Source organism: Sus scrofa, chromosome 15 (assembly GCF_000003025.6).
Source record: "Sus scrofa isolate TJ Tabasco breed Duroc chromosome 15, Sscrofa11.1, whole genome shotgun sequence".
NCBI lineage: Eukaryota > Metazoa > Chordata > Mammalia > Artiodactyla > Suidae > Sus > Sus scrofa.
The window spans coordinates 103041635-103062314 of record NC_010457.5 but is presented as its reverse complement, the minus strand read 5'-3'; the positions used below and the strand labels follow the sequence as shown (position 1 = coordinate 103062314).

General features: G+C 38.0%; 1 protein-coding gene across 11 annotated transcripts in view; it reads left to right on the top strand.

Annotated features, from left to right (window-relative positions):
• Window positions 1-20680, top strand: part of SATB2 (SATB homeobox 2) — a 209590-nt gene that overhangs the window by 109910 nt on the left and 79000 nt on the right. For all 11 annotated transcript variants that reach the window (XM_021076069.1, XM_021076076.1, XM_021076074.1 and 8 more), the window contains one exon: window positions 20101-20573. In XM_021076069.1, the coding sequence (XP_020931728.1) occupies window positions 20101-20573 (473 nt within the window). The remainder of the gene's footprint in view (window positions 1-20100; window positions 20574-20680) is intronic.

Below are 20680 nucleotides of genomic sequence, written 5' to 3'. Positions count from 1 at the left end.
AGATTCAAAAAGACTGGAAACTCTTCACTCTAGTGTTTTCAGAATTGCCACTGCAGAATCTGTGTGTGTGTGTGTGTGTGTGTGTGTGTGTGTTCACACACACATTAATGCTTATGTCTACTACTTTTCTTCTTTCTTCCTTAGAGATTCAATTCTTCAAGCTCTATTTTTTTCTTCAAGATAGTAAATGCACAGTTAAATCTTTAAGTGCCATAAAAGTAGACTGAGACCTTGATTTCAGTCAGGAGGTCAAGGATCCACACCTGAAGAGGCTGCCAGACACTGTGTACACATGCTATTCAAAGAGATGAAGCTAGTCATTGCTGTTGAAAAGTGTGTGTGTGTGCATGTGTGTGTGTCAGTAGGAGGAGAAAAGGGAAGGTTAAGGTATGTGTGAAGTAAACACAAGCTGCCGTAAAACAGTTCAAGTGGTGTTGATTCATCAACCAACGGAGTGGGAGGAAAAACAAAGAATTCATGACAGGTATAATGGTGCACAGAAAATAAACACCCCAGAGAAGTGCATTTTATTAACTTTCGACCTTCAGAGAAAAGGAAGTGTTGGACCTATACGGGAACATTTCATTTGATAGAAGCTTTATGCTATGAATAGACTTCGCCATGGGAGTTCCTATCTAGTAGAAGCCATTTCTCATTAGAAAGCAGTGATTTAGTTTTGCAGTATTTCTATTTGTGTCCACCCATTTTCAAAATGGAAAAAAAAAAAAAAAAAGTAATGAATTTCGAATCTGGAGATGAAGTAGCAAAGCCAGAATTCTCCCTTAGGGCTCTTCCTGGGCACCTGGAAGTCAGAGTTCTCTATCTTTTCTGGCCCACCGCCCCTCTCACCCCCTCACCCCCCTCCCACTTTGTTTCCATTCCAGAGTTGCCAATTGACATGTCTCATTGCTGATATTCAGTCTAGAAGAAAATCTCAAGCTAACTTACTGATGTCCCAAACTAAATGCAGGCTACATTGTTAAACATGTTTCCTATTATCTGCTAATGTCTGTTTTAATAAAACAGTGGGAACTAAATGGTTGCTTCTTAATCAAAACCATGATTTCCTAAACATAAGCTATGTGATTCTGTTACAAATTGCCACATAGAGATCTCCTAGGTCAAAATTTTATTCTCTTTTCACAGAAATAAATAAACAGTAAAATAATTATATACTCTAAGAGATCAAAGTAAATATGACTAAAACCTGGCAAAAATAAAAGTCTACTGAAAGGATTAAAAAAAAAAGATCAGATTGCAAATTCTATAGTTAATGCTTAAATAAATATGAGAAAAATGAATAATCAATAATTTGATATCATTAAAAACAGATGTAAAATCTATATACAAACGGAATTATCTAAATTTTGAAGTAAACATTTTAATGTGCCTTTTTTGAATTTGTTGTTATTATAGCTAAACTATTTACACGTATTCTTTAAAAAGTCCTACGTTGGTTTGGTTTAACATGTTAACTTTATTTTCCCCAGTGATCACAGCAAAGCACATTCTGTTTACTTTTTTCCTTTAATTTCAAAGACAGTCATATTTGAGTTAGCATTAGTGTTAATTCAGGATGGATGGGGAGACAGTTTGTGTACTCTGGTTTTAAAGTCCAGAACCATGAACCTGCTTTCCAGGAGTTTTTGATATTGAAGGATATGAAGTGGGTAGATATGAAGTTGGTTGATTTAGATGACATTGTAAAATTGCTGTTCATCTCATACTCTAATTGCTTCTGGCCTAGGTATTACAATGTAGAACTCAGAAGCTCCCGGGTTTAAGAAAAATGTACATTTTGTAGAAGAGCAAAAAAAAAAAAAAAAAAAAGAAAAAAAAAAGACTAATATTAACAGATTATTGTGTAGGTGTTTTAGTATTGGACACAAGGATAATACACAGGGATGTAGAAAGAAACTTCTGTGCTATTACAAAATTATTTTCAAGAATTTGGGGGATTATATAGGATATACCTATATCAACTTTTCTTTCATAAACTCTACACATTTTATTAAAACATTTAATTTTTTTAAGCCAAAATCTTCTTTTGTATTAAATCTGTTTAGACATAAACTTGCCCCATCATGTTTCTGAAACTGAGTGGCAATTATGGGCAATACTATTAGAAATTACACTATTATGGCAATCTGTTTTTGCAGGGGATCTTATAAGAATAGGAAAGTACCTTAACAAAGAAGGGCTCATGTGTTTTAAATGTTTCCTAATTAAAAATGCGTTAAAAGAATATAATTTTATATCTGAAGTGTTTTTCATCTGGCACCAAAATAAAATGAACTGTCGTCTTTGGTCAGGTCAGTCTCGAGTATTTAATATGTCACAAGAATTAAGGGGTCATTGAAAGTTCACACAAATCTAGTGGATATCATGAAATTATTTGTGTCATAAAATAATACCACTAGAATGAATGGCCCTAACCAAACCCCACGTTTTGGCCCCAAAGCAAAATTATCCCCATCACTTTCCTTTTCTCAATCATTGCTTGAGAACTGATTGGTAGTGGTCTTAATTTTATTTGTTTATTTGAGTTTATTTTGCAAATATTAAAAAGCTGGGAGAAATGAGGATTTTAAAAACCAGTGTTACTTCCTCAAGCCTGGTTTATTCTAGTAATCAGTATTTTATCTGACCCTGTCTGATCTAGTCTTGCAAGATCAAACGTCCAGGCCAGCAAGCAGACAGTAAACAAAGCCCATGGAGGGTTTCAGTAAACACAAAGATTAGATGTTGAATGAAAATTAAACTCCTTGAACTAGTTCTCTGTACTAAAGTGGTTAAGTGGGTTGTGATTAAAAGAAATAAGTAATTATGATCATTATAGTTGAAATGATATAATGTTACCACATTTAAAGCACCTCTTATACCCAAAAATGATTGTGTCATTTACAAAGTGGTGCCTCGAAGTTGAATAGAGAAATCAATGTCCTCTGACCTGGTTCCATAAGGCAGCTCTTGCTTAGCCATGGTGGTCAGGACAATGCCTTTAATCAACTGCCGGTACGTCAGCCACTGCCGCTGTTTAGCTCTGATGAGGTAAAAGCAACTTAACTTTTGTCTATCTAATTCTCCTGAGTCATGAAAGAAATTTACTTTCAGCTCTGGATCCACATGAGGGTATTTGACGAGGAAGTTTGTCTGCCCTCTGCTTCTGTTGTACCTTGTGTGAGGCAATGACAACATCCCATCTTTGCATTCTGTCTAAATATCATATTCATGGAAATAGAAACATAACTTCCACAAACAAGCCCTTTCCATCTTACTGGTCTCCACCGTTTGAAAGAGCTGTGATGATCAGTGATGTGCCTTCACTGATCACCATACCCTCCCCAGCTGTCCGGCTGTCCAATTAGAAGCTTATTGGTAGTGTCATCAAGTCGAAGAGTGGTGCATGAGGAATGTCTTGGATTTTAGCTCAGATGTGGACTCCTTTCCTACTTTAATCCTAGGGAGCTCATCCTAGCTGTACTGGTAGCTGCTTCTTTAGCCTGAATGTGTTTATTCATAAATGTTTAAAGAAGTAAAAGCATTCATTAGTCAACAGTGTGGTTTGTAGATGAAAAGAAACAAACTGGCTATCTTTTCATATTTATACTATTTATAAGCCATTTAAAATGCATGTTAAAAAAGAATGGACAGGAAAAAAAGGTCTGCTTTTATAACTTCTTCCTTTCTTCATCCATTCATCATATTTACTTATAATTTGAAAGAATTATAACACATAGTTCCTGGTTTCAAAAGCCCTTCATTCTCTATAAAATAAGGTAACATTTGGGGGATGAAGGCTATTTCGAGAAGACGCAGCACATGAGTTATACCTTGAGGACAAACTGAGCTTTGCAAAGAGAAAAAGGAGGAGGAACGTTTCGGGCAACTGCAAGTTCATGAATACAAACGCAGAGGTGCAAAAGAGCATGATGTTTTTAAGAAATTATGGGGAGTTTCCCATTATGTCCAGAATGGCAGTGCATTTATCATGACATTGTAATGTCACATGCCCAAAATGGCTAAGTTTTTTTTTTTTTTTTTTTTTTTTGCTCTTTAGGACCGCACCCATGGCATATGGAAGTTCCCAGATAGGGGTCGAATCAGAGCAGCAGATGCTAGCCTACACCACAGCCACAGCAACACCAGATCTGGGCCGTGTCTGCAACCTACACCACAACTCACGGCAACACTGGAGTCTTAACCAGCTGAGCAAGGCCAGGGGTCAAACCTGCATCCTCATGGATACTAGGTTTCGTTGTCACTGAGCCAGGATGGGAACTCCCAAAATTGCTAAGATTTTTGACTGGTGAAAAGGACAAGAGAGAACATGGCTGGGTATGGGATTGATGGTGACACCAATCAATTGGTAAAAGAGCTGAAATGTTTGGGACCTGGCTATGGAGAACATTTATGTTATAGTGATGAAAACTAAGATTGGGAAGGTAGTGGCTACACCTTAGGAAACTCTGAAAGCCCAGTTGAGACATTCTGAGAATCACTGAAGGTTTTTCAGCAACGGAGTGAAATAATGAAAATGGGGGTTAAAAAAATTCTCTAGAAACCTTCTAAAACTATGTCTGGATGTGAGTATGTATGGCAGGAGGAGAGGCAAGTGGGAGGGATAAAGGGAGGTGTACACACCCTGGAGGATGCAGGCAAAATATAATTTATTTCAGTAATATGTGGAAGTGAGACAGTGAGGGAGTGAGGCTTTGGCTTTGGTGGCGGAAGTGAGAAAGAGAGAAGTGACCAATGCAATATAATTTTAGGAAAAGAAAGGGAAATCAAAGTAGAGTCCAATGTTTTGAGCTTAAAAGACTCTTGATGGTTTTGACAGAAATGGGACAATATAAACTGAGAGGAAGTTGCTGATGCTTCACCGAGAGTTGGTGAACTAGATAGAAATGTCCACTGGACCATTTAAAGAGTAGAGCCAGCTGACCAAAAGACAGGACTAGAGAATAGATTCTGGAGCCAGATTTTTGGGATGTAATAGTTAAAATGACACCAAAGGAGGATTCTCTGAAGGAGAGAGTGAGAGCAGGAGGGGACTGGAAGTTTTGAGAGATAAACAGGCCATGTGTTAAGAAGACATGATTAGGAAGAAGGTGAGGTTTCATGGTAGCCAAGGGAAGATGCGGTACTAGTGGAGAAATGTTATCAAGGGTGGCAGGAGGAGAAGGAGAGGTTATCTTAGAAGGAGAGGAGGCTCTTAGCTTTGGCAAAAAAGGGATCATAATGACATTGGCAGGAGCTATTCCCCTGTAGTGTGAGAACAAAGGGAAACTATATGCATCTGAGATGGAAGGTGGCAAGGAAATGAGGAGAGCAAATACTGACTTGGTGAGGAAGGGCTGTAAGAGCAGCAAGGTGCAGCATTGGGGTTAAATGTAACACATACTTTTACCCCCACCTCAGTGTTCAGGAGAGAGAGGATGGAACCAGAGGAGGCCAGATGCTCGGAAGGAGAAGGATGATAAGCAAGAGCTCCCAGACTAGGAAGGGATGGGGTCTGAGGCACAGATGACGCCTCACCTTTGAAAGAATGAGAAATGGCTATGTCTTCTTCAGAACCTGGAGGGAAGGAAGGAAGGGAGATGGATAAGGAGACAGGGCTTGGAGATGGAGTCAGTGGTAAAGAATGAGGCATCTCATGCCATATGGTAGGGGAAGAGGTGTGGTGAAGGAGAGAGAGTGGTTGGCATAGGGCTTGATGAGGAGCCCTGAACTAGGTTCTGGACCCACTCTGTTTGGGAAACAGTGAGAGAGAAGCAGGGAGTTGCATTGAGATGACATAATTAGGACAGTTTAGGTCTCTTTAGTTCTTAGCTTTTCCTTACAGTATGCTTTAGATTTCTCATCGCTTCCGATTTCCATTTGTCTTGCTGAGAAACAAAATTAAAAACTCAAACATGAAGATAGATCTGATGATGCCTAATGAGGAATCTGCAGAGTTGCCAAATGAGGGGTTTTGTATGTAGACCAAGAAATGTCCAGTTCATTTAAAATCTGTTATGATTGTGGTGACATCCTCTTATTCTGGGAAACCAGTAGGTTAAATCAGAGAATTCTCTTGGTCTCTTGATCGATTCAATAAAAATTCCTATTTGCTTTTCCTCAGATGGTTTACAGAGTTAAAAGCTGAAAAGCACTTATATCTGCAAGGCGCTCAAGTGCCATGAGAGATGCTAGGACGAACATAGACTATTCATTGTCTGTGGTAGGCAGTTAACTAGCTGTTTGCTGACTGATGATAGGCCTTCACTTTACCCTATGCAAGAATTTGAGATTATCTGACTTTGGACTTCTGAACTCCCAAGGAAATAGACATAAATCTAGAGTCATCTGGAGTATAAGTCAGGCTATGAGTTCTAACATGGGGCCTTTTAAACTCTCAACTTCTAAGTTTCTTGTTTCATAGTAAATTTGATTCTTGAATAATTTCCCTACTAGGCCAAAAATTCCTTGAAAGAATGTCTTGGGGACCCATCCATTTTGTGCCATTCTCTGAGCCCTGGGGACATAGGATATTGAATATTGTAGATACTTAGTAAATATTAATAGAATTGAATTTAATATAGATGAATTTATTTGAACATATGCACTTAGAACAATTTTATTTTTGCACATATTATATTGTGACTAATCTTATTTGTTATCAGATGTGTCAATTGAGGGAAAAAAGAAAATCTTTGCTTGTTTAATTCATATTACAAATGTCCTTAGCAAACTAGTAATTGGTTAAGATCATTCTATTTTTATGTTAATTAGTTATCGAGCTAAGGATTTACCAGTTGTTACTCAGTTCCACTGAAAGAGACAGTAACACCTCTATTAAGTAAAAATTAGAGACCATTTACATAGCCTAAGAAAGACATCACTTTTGAGGTGTTTCTAGCAAGGTTATTAAGTATTTTCCTTAAAATAATGCCTCCAAACCTTTAAGCCCGCTGAAATCAGAGAGGATGGCCAATGAAAAAGATTCATTTTTCCTTAATAGGTTGAGTTAAAGAATTAATCCACATAGAATGCTCCTAAATAGTAATATAAAATTTCTAAAATATGATCTTTTTATATCATGTGTGATTTCACTTGTGAAATTATAGTTTTAGATTAAAATGAAGAGTAAAAACCAAGATGTTATTAGATATAAGTAGCTTTAACCTATCGGAAAGTTATAGGGATATTTGAAATGATCAATATTGTCAAGTTATGATAAAGCATTATTTGAAACCAAAAGGGTTTCAGATGCAGTAAAGGTGGGTAACGCTCACTTTTTCCACAGAACATAATGAGTCCCATGAGCTTTTATTGTCAAAAAAACAAAGATGTCCAGATGCCATCTTGCTTTATGGTAGATATATGTGTTTTTGTGGACCTTAATATAATGGAAAGAGGAAGTTGATAATAAGGGGAAAATATACCTAAGAAAACCACTTGTATGGTATTATCACAGTGCTGGCTGATACAATTCGCTTATGGGGCTGGAAGCATTTTCCTTCCAAGCCTTGTTTTATTAGGAGTTAACAAGTTGGCTCTGAATATCTTGCTCTAGGCAGAGACTTTGCAAGCAAGTTCTCAACCCAGAGACAGATTCTCTTTAACAAATTTAGAGGGGAAAAAAAATCTTTAGGTTTCATAGTCCTAAAAGACTTAGCTTAGCTTTTTTTTTTTTTTTTTTCTTTTGCCCTTCAGCCCTTTCAGACTGCTAATATTTTCTTTAATTATATTTAGTGAACTCTTCTGGTTTAGTTTTGTTTTTAATTTCCAGTGGTGTGGGATTTATATCTGGTATATATGGAATATTGGTTTTTAGCTCTTGAAATCATGTCTATGTTTCTGTTAATAGAAAAACAGTTTTTAAATGGTGAATTGACTTTGGACCTATAGTTATTGACTAGGAGAGAATAAATCAGAAGTATTTTCAGTGATTGGGCATGTTCAATATTGGCAGACAGGATGCTGTTCAAGTTTGTCAGTGTTTACATTTTAAAAATAATTTAACTCAGTGAAAGACTTTGGGTGGGCAGTAGGATTTTTTTAGTGTTAATGTGGAGCTCAATTCAGAGAGGAGTCAAAGTAAATATCAGGTTGAATCATATGTAATTGCCATTTTTGTAGGTCAAAAGGATATGTTGTCAGTTTCATATAGTGGTTCAATCATATATGAATTTATTGTGATTACCTGAGATTCTTGGGTTATTACCATGTTATGTGAGTGTGCATCCCTCATTTCGTATTTTTTGTTGGTTACCTGTTTCAAACAAACAATTCATATTTACGGAGTTTATAAAGAGTACTTGCAGAAGCTCTCAGTTGTGGGATTCATGTCTTTTCATTGGTCAGGTGGGAATCCATGCCGATGACACTCATTTGGGGACAAAGCTTCTTGGCTGTAAAATAAATTGAGGAATGGGAGAACTCAGGAAAATAAATATAGTGAATGCGAATATGTATTACAGATGCCTAGAATGAATTACTAATAAACAACAAAATAGGGATTAAAAGGAGCTATGTTTTATCATCAAATAGAAATGCATTTTAAGTCATAGGCAAATGTTTCAGGCCCATCATGTGTACCAAACAGTTAAATTGTCTGAAGCAAAGCTATGGATGGAGGTTTTTCAAGCTTGTGTTATTCAGTATTGTATCTGTAGAGGCTGGCAGTATTCCTGGTACATAGTAGTTGATTAATGAATATTTATCATATAAATTAAAACAACAAACAAGCAAATGTGAGTAAGCCTATTTTAGCATTTAGCTCATTCAGTTGTGAAGGATCAGTAATTTCCTTGCTGTTTAGAACTGACCAGCTTCTGCAGTCTGTCACATCAGGGAAGTTTACAGGGCATTAGGTAGAGACCTCAGGTTGAGCCCTCACCATTCAGATAATTCATGCCCTCATTGTGTCACCTGTGCATGTATGAGCCACATGTGCACGTGCACACACTCATGTAGACAGAAGGTAGGACTTATCTGTAGAAAGGTCAGTTAGTCCTGACTCGAATCCTAAAATGAATAACAGTCACGTGCCCCAAGTCAGTGGAACAAGGTCCCTTAAGACATAAGTTTGAATTCTCTTATTTTCTTTAATAGGTTTGTAACATTGGTTTTTTCTTAGCTTCAGCTTCTTCTTCAAGGAAGGGGAGCATAATAGTATCTATGTTATACAATTGTTATGTGAGAATTACATGACGGTGATGTGTAAAGAGTTTAGCTCCAATGCCTCAGCTACTGTATAAGTGGTTGAAGGCCTGCTGTTACTTGCAATTCCAACACATTTTGAAAGACGTATGTATATTAGCAAGAAAAGTATGAAAATTTTTATGCTTACACTAAAAACATTTTTCTCTAAAATACAACAGAGTACTTTTGAAACGTTTAGACACAGAGAACTTCCCTTTGAGTTAGAAAAAGAAAAAAAAAACCAGTAGTTTTCACTGGCCCTGTGATTTGTTTATTATGGTTGTGAAGTTAGAGCCAGTAGCTCTAAACATTTTTATTTTTCTTAAATATCTGTCTACATTTGGACTGCTCTTTGACCTTGAACAAATGATCTGACTTCTGTGATACTAGATAGAATCATTATCCTTAAAATTGGGATCCAAAATTTTGGGGTTAAGGTTGGGGGAGCAAGGAACTCGGAGTAGAGGTTTGGAAATCCAAGACAATGATATCTTCAAGAATACTTTTTCCCTATGCTCAAGTTTTGGATACCCATTCCAAACTATTGCTTTGAAAAAACAAAAATGAACAAACCAAAAATTTAGGGAGTTCCATTGTGGCGCAGTGGAAACGAATCCAACTAGGAACCGTGAGGTTGCGGGTTCGATCCCTGGCCTCACTCAGTGGGTTAAGGATCTAGCATTGCCATGAGCTGTGATGTAAGTCGCAGACAAGGCTGGGATCCCACATCACTGTGGCTGTGGTGTAGGCCGGCGGCTACAGCTCTAATTCGACCCCTAGCATAGGAACCTCCATATGCTGCGGGTGCGGCCCTAAAAAAAAAAAAAAATTATTGATTTGATTGACAACTTTTCCAAGAGTACCACATGACCCACCTTTGTCTTTTGTAGAATCACTTCCAGAGTACTTTTTGAGGTTGAAGAAGTCACAGAGAAATGCACCATCCTTTTTTTTTTTTTTTTTTTTTTTTTTATTTGGCTTATATTCTTACATCCAGGGCTTCCAGGATTTGTTCTGGGGAATACTAGAGTGTTATCTTATTAAGGAATCCATTAGTACTCATTCATGCTAATCTGTTTACATTTGCATAAGCATCTTAATGGTTTAAGGAAAAAAAAATCCATAAGCCAGAAATTCCAGAAATTTCTCAGTGCAAAGTCTTTTACCCAGTTCATTGCTTTCCACTCATTATAACTGTGGACGAACCCCAGGGCTTATTTCACAAAGGCAATTGTGTTAAGGTTTGCATTGAAACACTAAGTTCATAGTTCTAGAAAAAATGATCAGTCTTTTAAGCTATATTAAAAGATAAACTTGCAAGAGCAGTACTACAACTGTTGCTATTGCACTGTATAAACTACTTTTATTCTTGTTGTAGTAGGGAGTTTCACAAAGAGAGATGTCTTAGAAAAGTCTTAAATTTTAGCCAAAGAGTCAAAAAGCAGAAGCAAATATTATGGGAAAGGGAATTGTTTTGGTAATCCTAGCAGCAGTACTCTCTAAGATGCTATTAGGTAAGTAACCTGGAAGGGTGCTTGAAAACCAATTTACAGATGGAGTTCCCATTGCAGCTCAGCAGTAACGAACCCCACTAGTATCCATGAGGATGAAGGTTTGATCCTTGGCCCAGCTCAGTGGGTTAAGGATCTGCTGTTGCCATGAGCTGTGGTGTAGGTTGCAGTTTTGGCTCAGATCTGGTACTGCTGTGACTGTGGCATAGCTCTGATAGGACCCCTAGCCTGGGAACTTCCATATACTACGGGTGTGGCCCTAAAAAGCAAAACATCAAGACAAAACAAAAGAAAAAAACAGTTTACAGGTAATCTTCCTCATTTTACAGGTAATCCTAAAATCACCCAGCTAGTTAGAATTTACTCTTTAAAAGTACCAGTGTGGGGAGTTCCATCGTGGCTCAGCAGAAAGGAGTCTGACTAGCATCCATGAGGATGCAAGTTCGATCCCTGGCCTCACTCAGTGGGTTAAGGATCCAGCATTGCCATGAGCTGTGGTGTAGGTCGAGGATGCGGCTCGGATCCCATGTTGCTGTGGCTGTGGTGTAGGCTGACAGCTACAGCTCGGATTCGACCCCTAGCCTGGGAACCCTCATATGCCTCAGGTGTGGCCCTAAAAAAAAAAAAAAAAGACAAAAAGTCCCAGTGTGTTTTTTCCACCTATCCTACACCATCTTGCTTTGATTGGCCGACATCTCCACCAGTCAGTTTCTTCACCTTTTGCTCATAAATTCTCTTTAGAAAGTATACTTTGGGGCACTTAGTCACTAGACTATATTTGGAGTATTGAAGTTTTACTGGGATTACTTTACATAGCATCTATAGCAAATAGAGGTGATAAAAATAATGAAATATAACAAAGAAGCACTAAGCTGAAGAAGACAACCTAATTTGTGTGTGTGTTTCTTTTAGTTAGGGTATTTTTGATGCCTACTTATTCCCTGGAAAATGAAAAATAAGCCATGCCATTAAACATTACTGTAGAATAAAAACAAGGATTTACTATATAGCACAGGGAACTGTACTCAATATCTTATAATTAACTAAAATGGAAATGAATAAAAAATACATGTGTATAACTGAATCACTTTGCTGTACACCTGAAACTAAAACAATATTGTAAATCAACTATACTTCAATGAAAAAATACTATAGAACACTTTTCTTCTTTCTTTTGGCTAATATAAATATAGCATGTATACAGTTAAACCATGTTTTACTCCTTAGGTTTTCACTTTTTACTCATAGTAATTTTGAAAGTTAAAATTGTAATTGTATAGCATTCCTGTAAATTTAATTTCAAGAGTTGTGAGATTATGTTGTTTTATTTCCTGTCTATTCTATCTCCTAATTTGAAGGTCAGCAAATGAACTATTAAGCCTCATTTGGAGAAGCTGAGTCCCATGTATTCCTTCATATACCATGAAGCTTATGATTCTAAACTGACAATGAATTTTTTTTAACTGTAGGATTTATTTCAAAAAGCAATATGATGCAACATGGCATGGTTACTTAAACCAAAGGAAAGGTTGCAATTCTTTAGATGACCTTTGGGAAACAGTAGACATTCGTCAGAATGTCCTAATCAGGAAATTTTGAAATGTAAAGTCTAATCTGTTCATCATAATTATACAGATATTTTCTGAAATTTACAGTGGCACGTTAACAAAGAACTTTCACATAGTTACTGATCATCTAAAATTTACTCTTAAATTCTAAGATAACAATATTTTCCCTTTGGCAAGACTGAGATGCAGAGAATCTCCAACTTGCTCTAGAAGGTCCCATAGATAGTGAGAGTTAGAATTTGGATTTGAATACAGCTTTTTAATATCAGGTCCAATCAGTGCTTCTTCAAAGTAACATAATCATCAATAAAAACTAAAGATATATCATAGAGAAAAAATATCAGACACATATATAATAAAGTGAATGTTTACTAAGATTGAATCCTTAATGTCATTAGGGATTGGAGGGAAAAAATAGACTATGGCAGTTATAAATGTCTGGTGTAATCTCAAAAGACAATAATAATGTAAAAACAAAGGTAATAAGAACAATGATTCTCAGACTTTAGCATACATAAAAATTACCTAGCAGCTGTAAGTATCTGGTATGATCTTCAAAAGACAATAAATAAAAGCAAAAATGGGAGTGCCCTGGTGGTATAGCAAGTTAGGTATCCAGCGTTGTCACTGCTGTGGCCTAGGTTACCACTGTGGTACAGGTTCCATCCCTAGCCCAGGAACTTCCACATGCCACAGGCATGCCCTAAAAAAAATAAAGTAAAAGCAAAAATAATATAGATGTTGATTCTCCAACTTAGTGTAAATAGGAATCATTTTATTTTAGTATATGTAAGAAATTTAAGAGATCCTAAATTTGTATTTCTAACAGTCTTCTAGGTGATATGGACATTGATGGTTCAAGGAACCATATTTTGATTATATCTGACAGCACAGAGCTGAAATGAATTGTGTATTTCTATCCATCTTTGTCACTACACATGTGCGTGCACCCACACCCACGCCCACACACACGGTGACTGTATAAAGGTAAACATTGCGTGGTGCCAGTTACTGTTCTAAGTGTTCACATATATTAACTCATTTAATCTGCACAATAATCCTTCATGGTAAGTGTAATTATTACCCACATTAAATATACAAGGAAATCGAGGCACAGGGAAGTTAAGGAACCTACCCTAGGTCACATAGCTACCAAGTGGGAGGGCTGAGATTTAAACCCTGGCGGTCTGGCTTAGAAGTCTCTGCCTTTAGCTATTATACTATATATATCTTTCCCAACAGCTAAAAGATATTTACCCCAAATTGCAATAAAGAAAATTACAATAAAAACTTAGGTGCCAGACCACATGAAATACACACACACACACACATATATACACACATATCAGGTATTTGCGATTATTAAAATAAATATATGGCTTCCTGGATGTACTGTGAAATTGCATGAAATGAGATATTTGGAGTTCCCTTGTGGCTCACCAGGTTAAGGATCTGGCATTTTCACTGCTTTGGCTCGGGCCACTGCTGTGGTATGGTTTCAGTCCCTGGCCCAGGAACTTCTCTGTGATGCAGGCATGGCCAAAAAGAAAAAATAAGTAAAATAAAAAAATAAAATGAGAGTTTTGAACCAAATACCTTTTTGTTGTAATGCAGATAAATCCCTGGGAGGAGTATAACTTTCCTATCTGGGAACAACCTGCCACAGCCAGCAGTCTTGGGCATTGAATAGCTAATGTTTTGGGGGTGCTCTTGGTTAGAATATCAACTCTGTGAACTTGGGAAGGCTTCAGAGCTCCTAGGATTCTAGTACAGGGCTGCAAAGGCCTCTTCTACTTTGGAGTTACAGAGAACCCCAGAATCTGAGACGGTGGTTGGATCATGGTTTTCCATCCTTTGCAATTTTCACTTAATCCCAGAAAGTTCAAAGAAATTGGTAAGATCCTGCTGGAACTGTGAGTTTCTCAGAAACCTGAGCAAACTCCAGATCTGAACTATTCACCTGCAAGGCCCCTGGACTGAGACCCTTCTCTAAAGGTTAAAATAGCCACAGAAGCTGCTCAGCTACTAGACATGAAGGACTTTAGCCCCACGTGCCTCAATAGCTTCAAGCCACACTCTGTTTTGGGGGCATCATTCCTTCCCAGGCACTTCCCACTCCACAGATTACCTCTCGACTTTGGCAACAGTGGCGTCAAATTCACTGTGAATTAAATTTCATCTGTGATGTAAAGCTCTGAAAACAGTTGTATTTTTTTTTTCAGTTGTATTTTTAATGTCACTTTAATAAGTAAGTATTCGGGGTTTATTGAGAATATATCTTGCTGTGAATGTGAACATTGCTTTCAGCATCAGCACAGAGCTGCCTTTAATCCTTCATGGTTTTTAGGATTTCTGATCCATGGCTGAATATTGCAGAGATAAGATGGGCCCTCAGAGCCAGGGTGTATTACCTTTGGTCTTACTTTAGTTTAAGATAGACTTAACATGATGTTTTCTTTCAGGGTGAAAAAATGAAACAGTATCAGGCACTGCTGTTAGGTCTGCATTTCAGTCATTGTTATTATTTTCAAAAGATTTAAAAAGAAAGGAGGAGGAGTTCCTTTGTGGTACAGTGGGTTGGGGACCTGGCATTATCACTGCAGTGGCCTGGGTCTCAGCTATGGCATGGGTTTGATCCCTGGCTGGGAACTTGCACATACCATTGGTGTGAAAGAAGGAAGGAAGGAAAGAAAGAAAGGAAAGGAAGAGGGAGGGAGGAAGGGATGAAGGAAGGAAGGGAGGAAGGAAGGAAAAGAGGAAAGGAGGAAAGAAAGAAGGAGGGGAGGAAAGAAGAAGGCAGGAAGGCAGGCAGGAGGGCCAGAGGAAAAGAAATAATGAATGCCTAAGCTGAGTTTTCAGACTGAGTCTTGTACATTGTGATACTCCTATGACTTTTTTTTTTTTTAAAGCATTTGTATTTTGCCTGCTGTGACATAAAATGCTCAAATATTATTCTGATATTATTTGTGTAAGAGTGATGGCAGAAAAAAATGAACAAGTTTTTCAAATTTTGGCAAAATCTGTGCAAACCATTCCTAAAACAATGCACTCGGTAGAGATGAAACCTGTTGACGAGCATTTGATTTTTAGGCATTCTTAAATTTAGGATGATGATTTTTTTTCTTTATTCTTAGAAGTAAAGAACTTAGGTTTTATTGTTAGAGCTGTCAGGTACTGGAAAACAATGACAAGTATTCTTTGCCTGACCAAAGTTTAGACAGGCTCTTGAACCTTCTCCTGGGCCCATCTGTGCACTTCCTTGTAAAATCCAGTTTTACAAGAACCCTGCTAAGACGGTTTAACTAGAACCCCTCAGCCTTGATATCTGATCACCTTCTATCTCATCCTCCACTATCCCCCAGGTGATGCCTCATCAGCCTGGCCTGTCTTCGGTAAGGAATCCTGTCAGGTCGGTTTAGCCAGAATCCCCCCCTTACTCCTGATGTTTCCTCTTAGTAATTTTCCATCCACTCACCTCCACCCTGCTCCTTGGCTCTAAATTCCCGCTTCCCCAACTGTATTTGGAGTTGGGCCCAGTCTCTCTCCCGCACTGTAAAACCCTGTTGCAGTGGTCCCTATACCTGTTGTGATGGTCCTGGATAAGGTTTGCCTAACCATCTGTAACAGGTGTTGAATATTTTTTTCTTTAACAGCACAGGGGATGTCCTTAGTCTCATAGACACAGTTTTAACACTGGTAGCCCATGGATGGGCAGGATCCAGTTTTCAGAAATATTTTGTTTGGCTTTTATTGTGTTTTGAAAATGGAATTTGTTGCCAACTCCTAAAGACTAGGGGCTATCATATAAAAATCCAGATTTTTCATTTTCTTGAAAAAAATCTAAAGGAGTAACAGTATGAGAAAGGCAGCTGGCTCAGTCAAGGGAGTGGCTGCTTTCCTTGGACTAGGCAGGCTTTCTCTCTCTCTCCTCCTAGCATCTCTGTGGCTAGCTTCTCTGGCTGTTCTGCTCTACCTGGATGGGTAGGCGTTTGCATTCTCAGTTCCTTCATTATGGCTCACTAGTGAGTGAGTACTTCATGGTGTGGCCCCATATCTCTGAGGATACTTCTGCAGTCGCTGTTCTTAACCATGTGAATGAAATTACAGGGATCTGAGAACTCCTAAGAAAAGGGAGAATCATCGTGTATGGTCTTTTTTTTTTTTTTGTCTTTTTGCCATTTCTTGGGCCGCTCCCGCGGCATATGGAAGTTCCCAGGCTAGGGGTCTAATCGGAGCTGAAGCCGCTGGCCTACACCAGGGCCACAGCAACGCTGGATCCGAGCCGCGTCTGCAACCTACACCACAGCTCACGGCAACGCCGGATTGTTAACCCACTGAGCAAGGGCACGGATCGAACCCACAACCTCATGGTTCCTAGTCGGATTCGTTAACCACTGCGCCACGACAGGAACTCCCATCGTGTATGGTCTTAAAGGAATATGGACTGACATTATAACGATTCTCACTGCACCAATTTCATAGATTTCATGGAGCACTGACATTGGTTTTGTATTAATGATGTGATTTAGATATATCTTAAGAAACTCACTCAAATATAATTAAGTCATTGAAAAATTAAATACTGACATTTTGGAAAATTAGCTTTTAGTTAGAGAATGTATGCTTTGAGGAGATTATTTCTATGTACAAGTAGGAAAAGAAATGGATAAAATGCCTGCTTCTTAAGTTACCTGAAAACATACTTTAATATCTGAATTTGCCTTTCTTTTGGCTGAATTAGAACGCCAACAAATAACAAAAGTGAATCAAATGTCTACTAGAGGGCAAATATTTCTGTCTTTACTTTTTTAATTTTTAAAAATTTTTTAAAATTAAAAAAAATTTTTTTTGGTCTTTTTAGGACCGCACCCGCAGCATATGGAGGTTCCCAGGCTAGGGGTTGAGTCGGAGCTGTAACTGCCAGCCTACCCTACAGCCGCAGCAATGTGGTGTCTGTGACCTTACACCATAGCTCACAGCAATGCCAGATCCTTAACCCACTGAGTGAGGCCAGGGATCAAACCTGCAACCTCATGGCTCCTAGTCAGAGTCATTTCTGTTGCCCCATGATGAGAACTCCCCACATATTTCTGTCTTTAAAGTTCGACTTCACTCTTGGAAGCCGACTGTGGTCTCTTTACTCCTTTCAGTAAGGAAATTATAATAGTAACTTCTGTTCCATGGAAACTGTGTTAGATTACCTTGTTCAGAGGCTCTTAATTATTTGCTTGGTTTGGTTTTAAAATATTGTACCTTAAAGTCTAATTAATATTATGACTGGAAAACATTTGCCTTTAGAGGGTAAGATTAAAATATTTGTTCACTTTAAACCTTATGAAGGAAAGGTGAATACAAACTATATGAGTTTCGTTGAAATGATAAAATGAGAAATTGAACTCTGAAAGAAGTTTGAGGTAAACTTTTGAGTTATTTAAAGGATCATATGAAAGTTAAGCAATCATTAAGTTTTTTAAAAAAGCAGGGAAAAAATACTGTATATATCTGAATATAAGGTGAGCCCAAGTTATAGGTGTTTATCCATTTTCCCAGTGAGAAAACCTTTAGACATGTAGATAAAATGATCAGGTACCTGTCTACATTGTTAATGTATTCATTTAGTTCCATGTATGTATTTAAAAATTACACATGACATAAAATACTAATTTAGAAATAAGTAATTCCTGTTGTGGCTCAGCGGGTTAAGAACCTGACTGTTATCCATGAGGATGTAGGTTCAACCCCTGGCCTTGCTCAATGGGTTAAGGATCCAGGTGTTGCCACAAGCTGCAGCATAAATCACAGATGAGGCTCAAATCTGGTGGTGTTGTGGCTGTGGTGTAGGCCTGCAGCTGCAGCTCCAATTTGATGCCTTAGCCCTGGGAACTTCCATATGCCATAGGTGTGGCCCTAGAAAGAAAAAAAAGGAGAGAAATATTACTTTCCCTACCCTACATTTCATTGATGGACTTTATTCAAATTCTTTACATGTGATTTGTGACTTTGTCATCACTAAATCCCTTTTTTGGAGTCATCTCACCCAGTTTTCCAGCGCACATAATTTCTGCCTAAATTTTTTTGAGGCTCAATACTTTTTTTGATCAAATATGATTCTGTCACTGAAAACCATGTACTAATTTACAAGCACTGTTTGCATACTGGGGAGGCAATTATTGAATTATCTTAAAAATTTATGTTACATGCCAAGACTTTTCTATTCCTCAGCATGTGACCACCCAAAGTAGTGTTCTAAATTTAAAATCATATTAGTAGACTTTTCTTTTTCTTTCTTTTTTTTTTTTTTTTTAAGGGCTTCATCTGTGGCATATGGAGGTTCCCAGGCTAGGGGTTGAATCGGAGCTGTAGCTGCCAAGCCTACACCACAGCCACAGCAACGCGGGATCTTTAACCCACTGAGCAAGACCAGGAATGGAACCTGCATCCTTATAGTTGCTAGTCAGAATTGTTTCTGCTGAGCCATGACGGGAACTCCAAAATTATATTAGTAGACTTTTACATAATCATATCCAACATTTGCAATTGCAAGAAAAAGTTTCTAAATCAGTGTGGAGTTTTTACTTTGAAAGGCAGATTTTGTTAGTTTACATCTATACGCATTCAAAGCTAATAAGGATAGAGGTTATTTTAGCCTAATATGTTTTCCCCAAATAAAACTTTGCTTTACATAATAATGTGATACAGAGATTTAGGTAAGGATTTGACTGTGATGTGCCGCTTTTCTTGAGAATATTTTTGAAGGAAGAAGAAAAATCTGTTTTGTTTTGGTTTTTTTTTTTTTGTCTTTTTGCCATTTCTTGGGCCGCTCCCGCGGCATATGGAGGTTCCCAGGCTAGGGGTCCAATCGGAGCTATAGCCACCGGCCTACGCCAGAGTCACAGCAACGCGGGATCCGAGCCGCGTCTGCAACCTACACCACAGCTCACGGCAACGCCGGATCCTTAACCCACTGAACAAAGCCAGGGACCGAACCTGCAACATCATGGTTCCTAGTCGGATTCGTTAACCACTGCACCACGACGGGAACTCCAGAAGAAGAAAAATCTGTATCATGTTTGAACATATATGATACTTTCTTTTTTTTCCCTTTCAAGGTTATTCCTTAAATCTTTACTAATGTTCAATAAAAAATAATAAGGTAAATCACGTGGAGAAGGGAGGTGATCTTAATAGCAAATCAAGGTGGTGGTATTAATTCTGTGGACTTTTTTCTTAACCTAGTGCATATCACAATCATTAAAATAATTGCTTCTTAAAGAAATATTCCTATAAAAAAGACAGTAAATGAGGATGTAAAAGGATACACTACATGGTAGACATTTTCTATAAATGTTTCCCTTTATAATAGTATTTACATGAAATTTTTATTAGAAGGTAGCAGTTAATTTGGTAGGAGATGTTGTCCTTGTCATTTCCTGATAACCATGAACTACACCATTAACCACAAACTACAAGAGATGAAAACAGCTGGTGTTTTTATTACAGAGGGTGATTAGGGAGATGATAGAGCTTGGGAATATGAGAGGGGTAAGAATTTGTAATGGTTAGTGGTTTCTGTCTTGGTTATTCAATAAAATGCTTACTTTTAGGAATTTAAGAAGATTGAAGTGGCAAATATTTTTACTTACATATCACCCATGGAAACATCTATTATAGTAACATTTTGCAGTAAGGATAATTCGCTTTTGCTCTGGGGCTTCCAACTTTGTATGAAAAAGTATATGTCATGAATATATAAAAAATATAACAATGCTACACTTATCAGCAATAAATTATATCAATGATAATGATGATTTATCACTTTTATCTCTTAACAGTGGAAAGAGTGGAACGAGAGAATCTTTCAGACTATTGTGTTCTGGGCCAACGTCCAATGCATTTACCAAATATGAACCAGCTTGCATCCCTGGGGAAAACCAGCGAACAGTCTCCTCACAGCCAAATCCACCACAGTACTCCAATCCGAAACCAAGTGCCCGCGTTACAGCCCATCATGAGCCCTGGTCTTCTTTCTCCCCAGCTCAGTCCACAACTTGTCAGGCAACAAATAGCCATGGCCCATCTGATAAACCAACAGATTGCCGTTAGCCGGCTCCTGGCTCACCAGCATCCTCAGGCCATCAACCAGCAGTTCCTGAACCACCCTCCCATTCCCAGAGCAGTTAAGCCGGAGCCAACCAACTCTTCTGTAGAAGTATCTCCAGATATCTACCAGCAAGTCAGAGATGAGCTGAAGAGAGCCAGTGTGTCCCAAGCTGTCTTTGCAAGAGTGGCATTCAATCGCACACAGGTACCATTAGCATTGAGCGTCATCATTGGTGCTTAAGAATAATACTAGAGGCAGATTGTGGCAAATATTAGTTTTTATCTCAAATTTTTTTATGGATCTTAGAACAC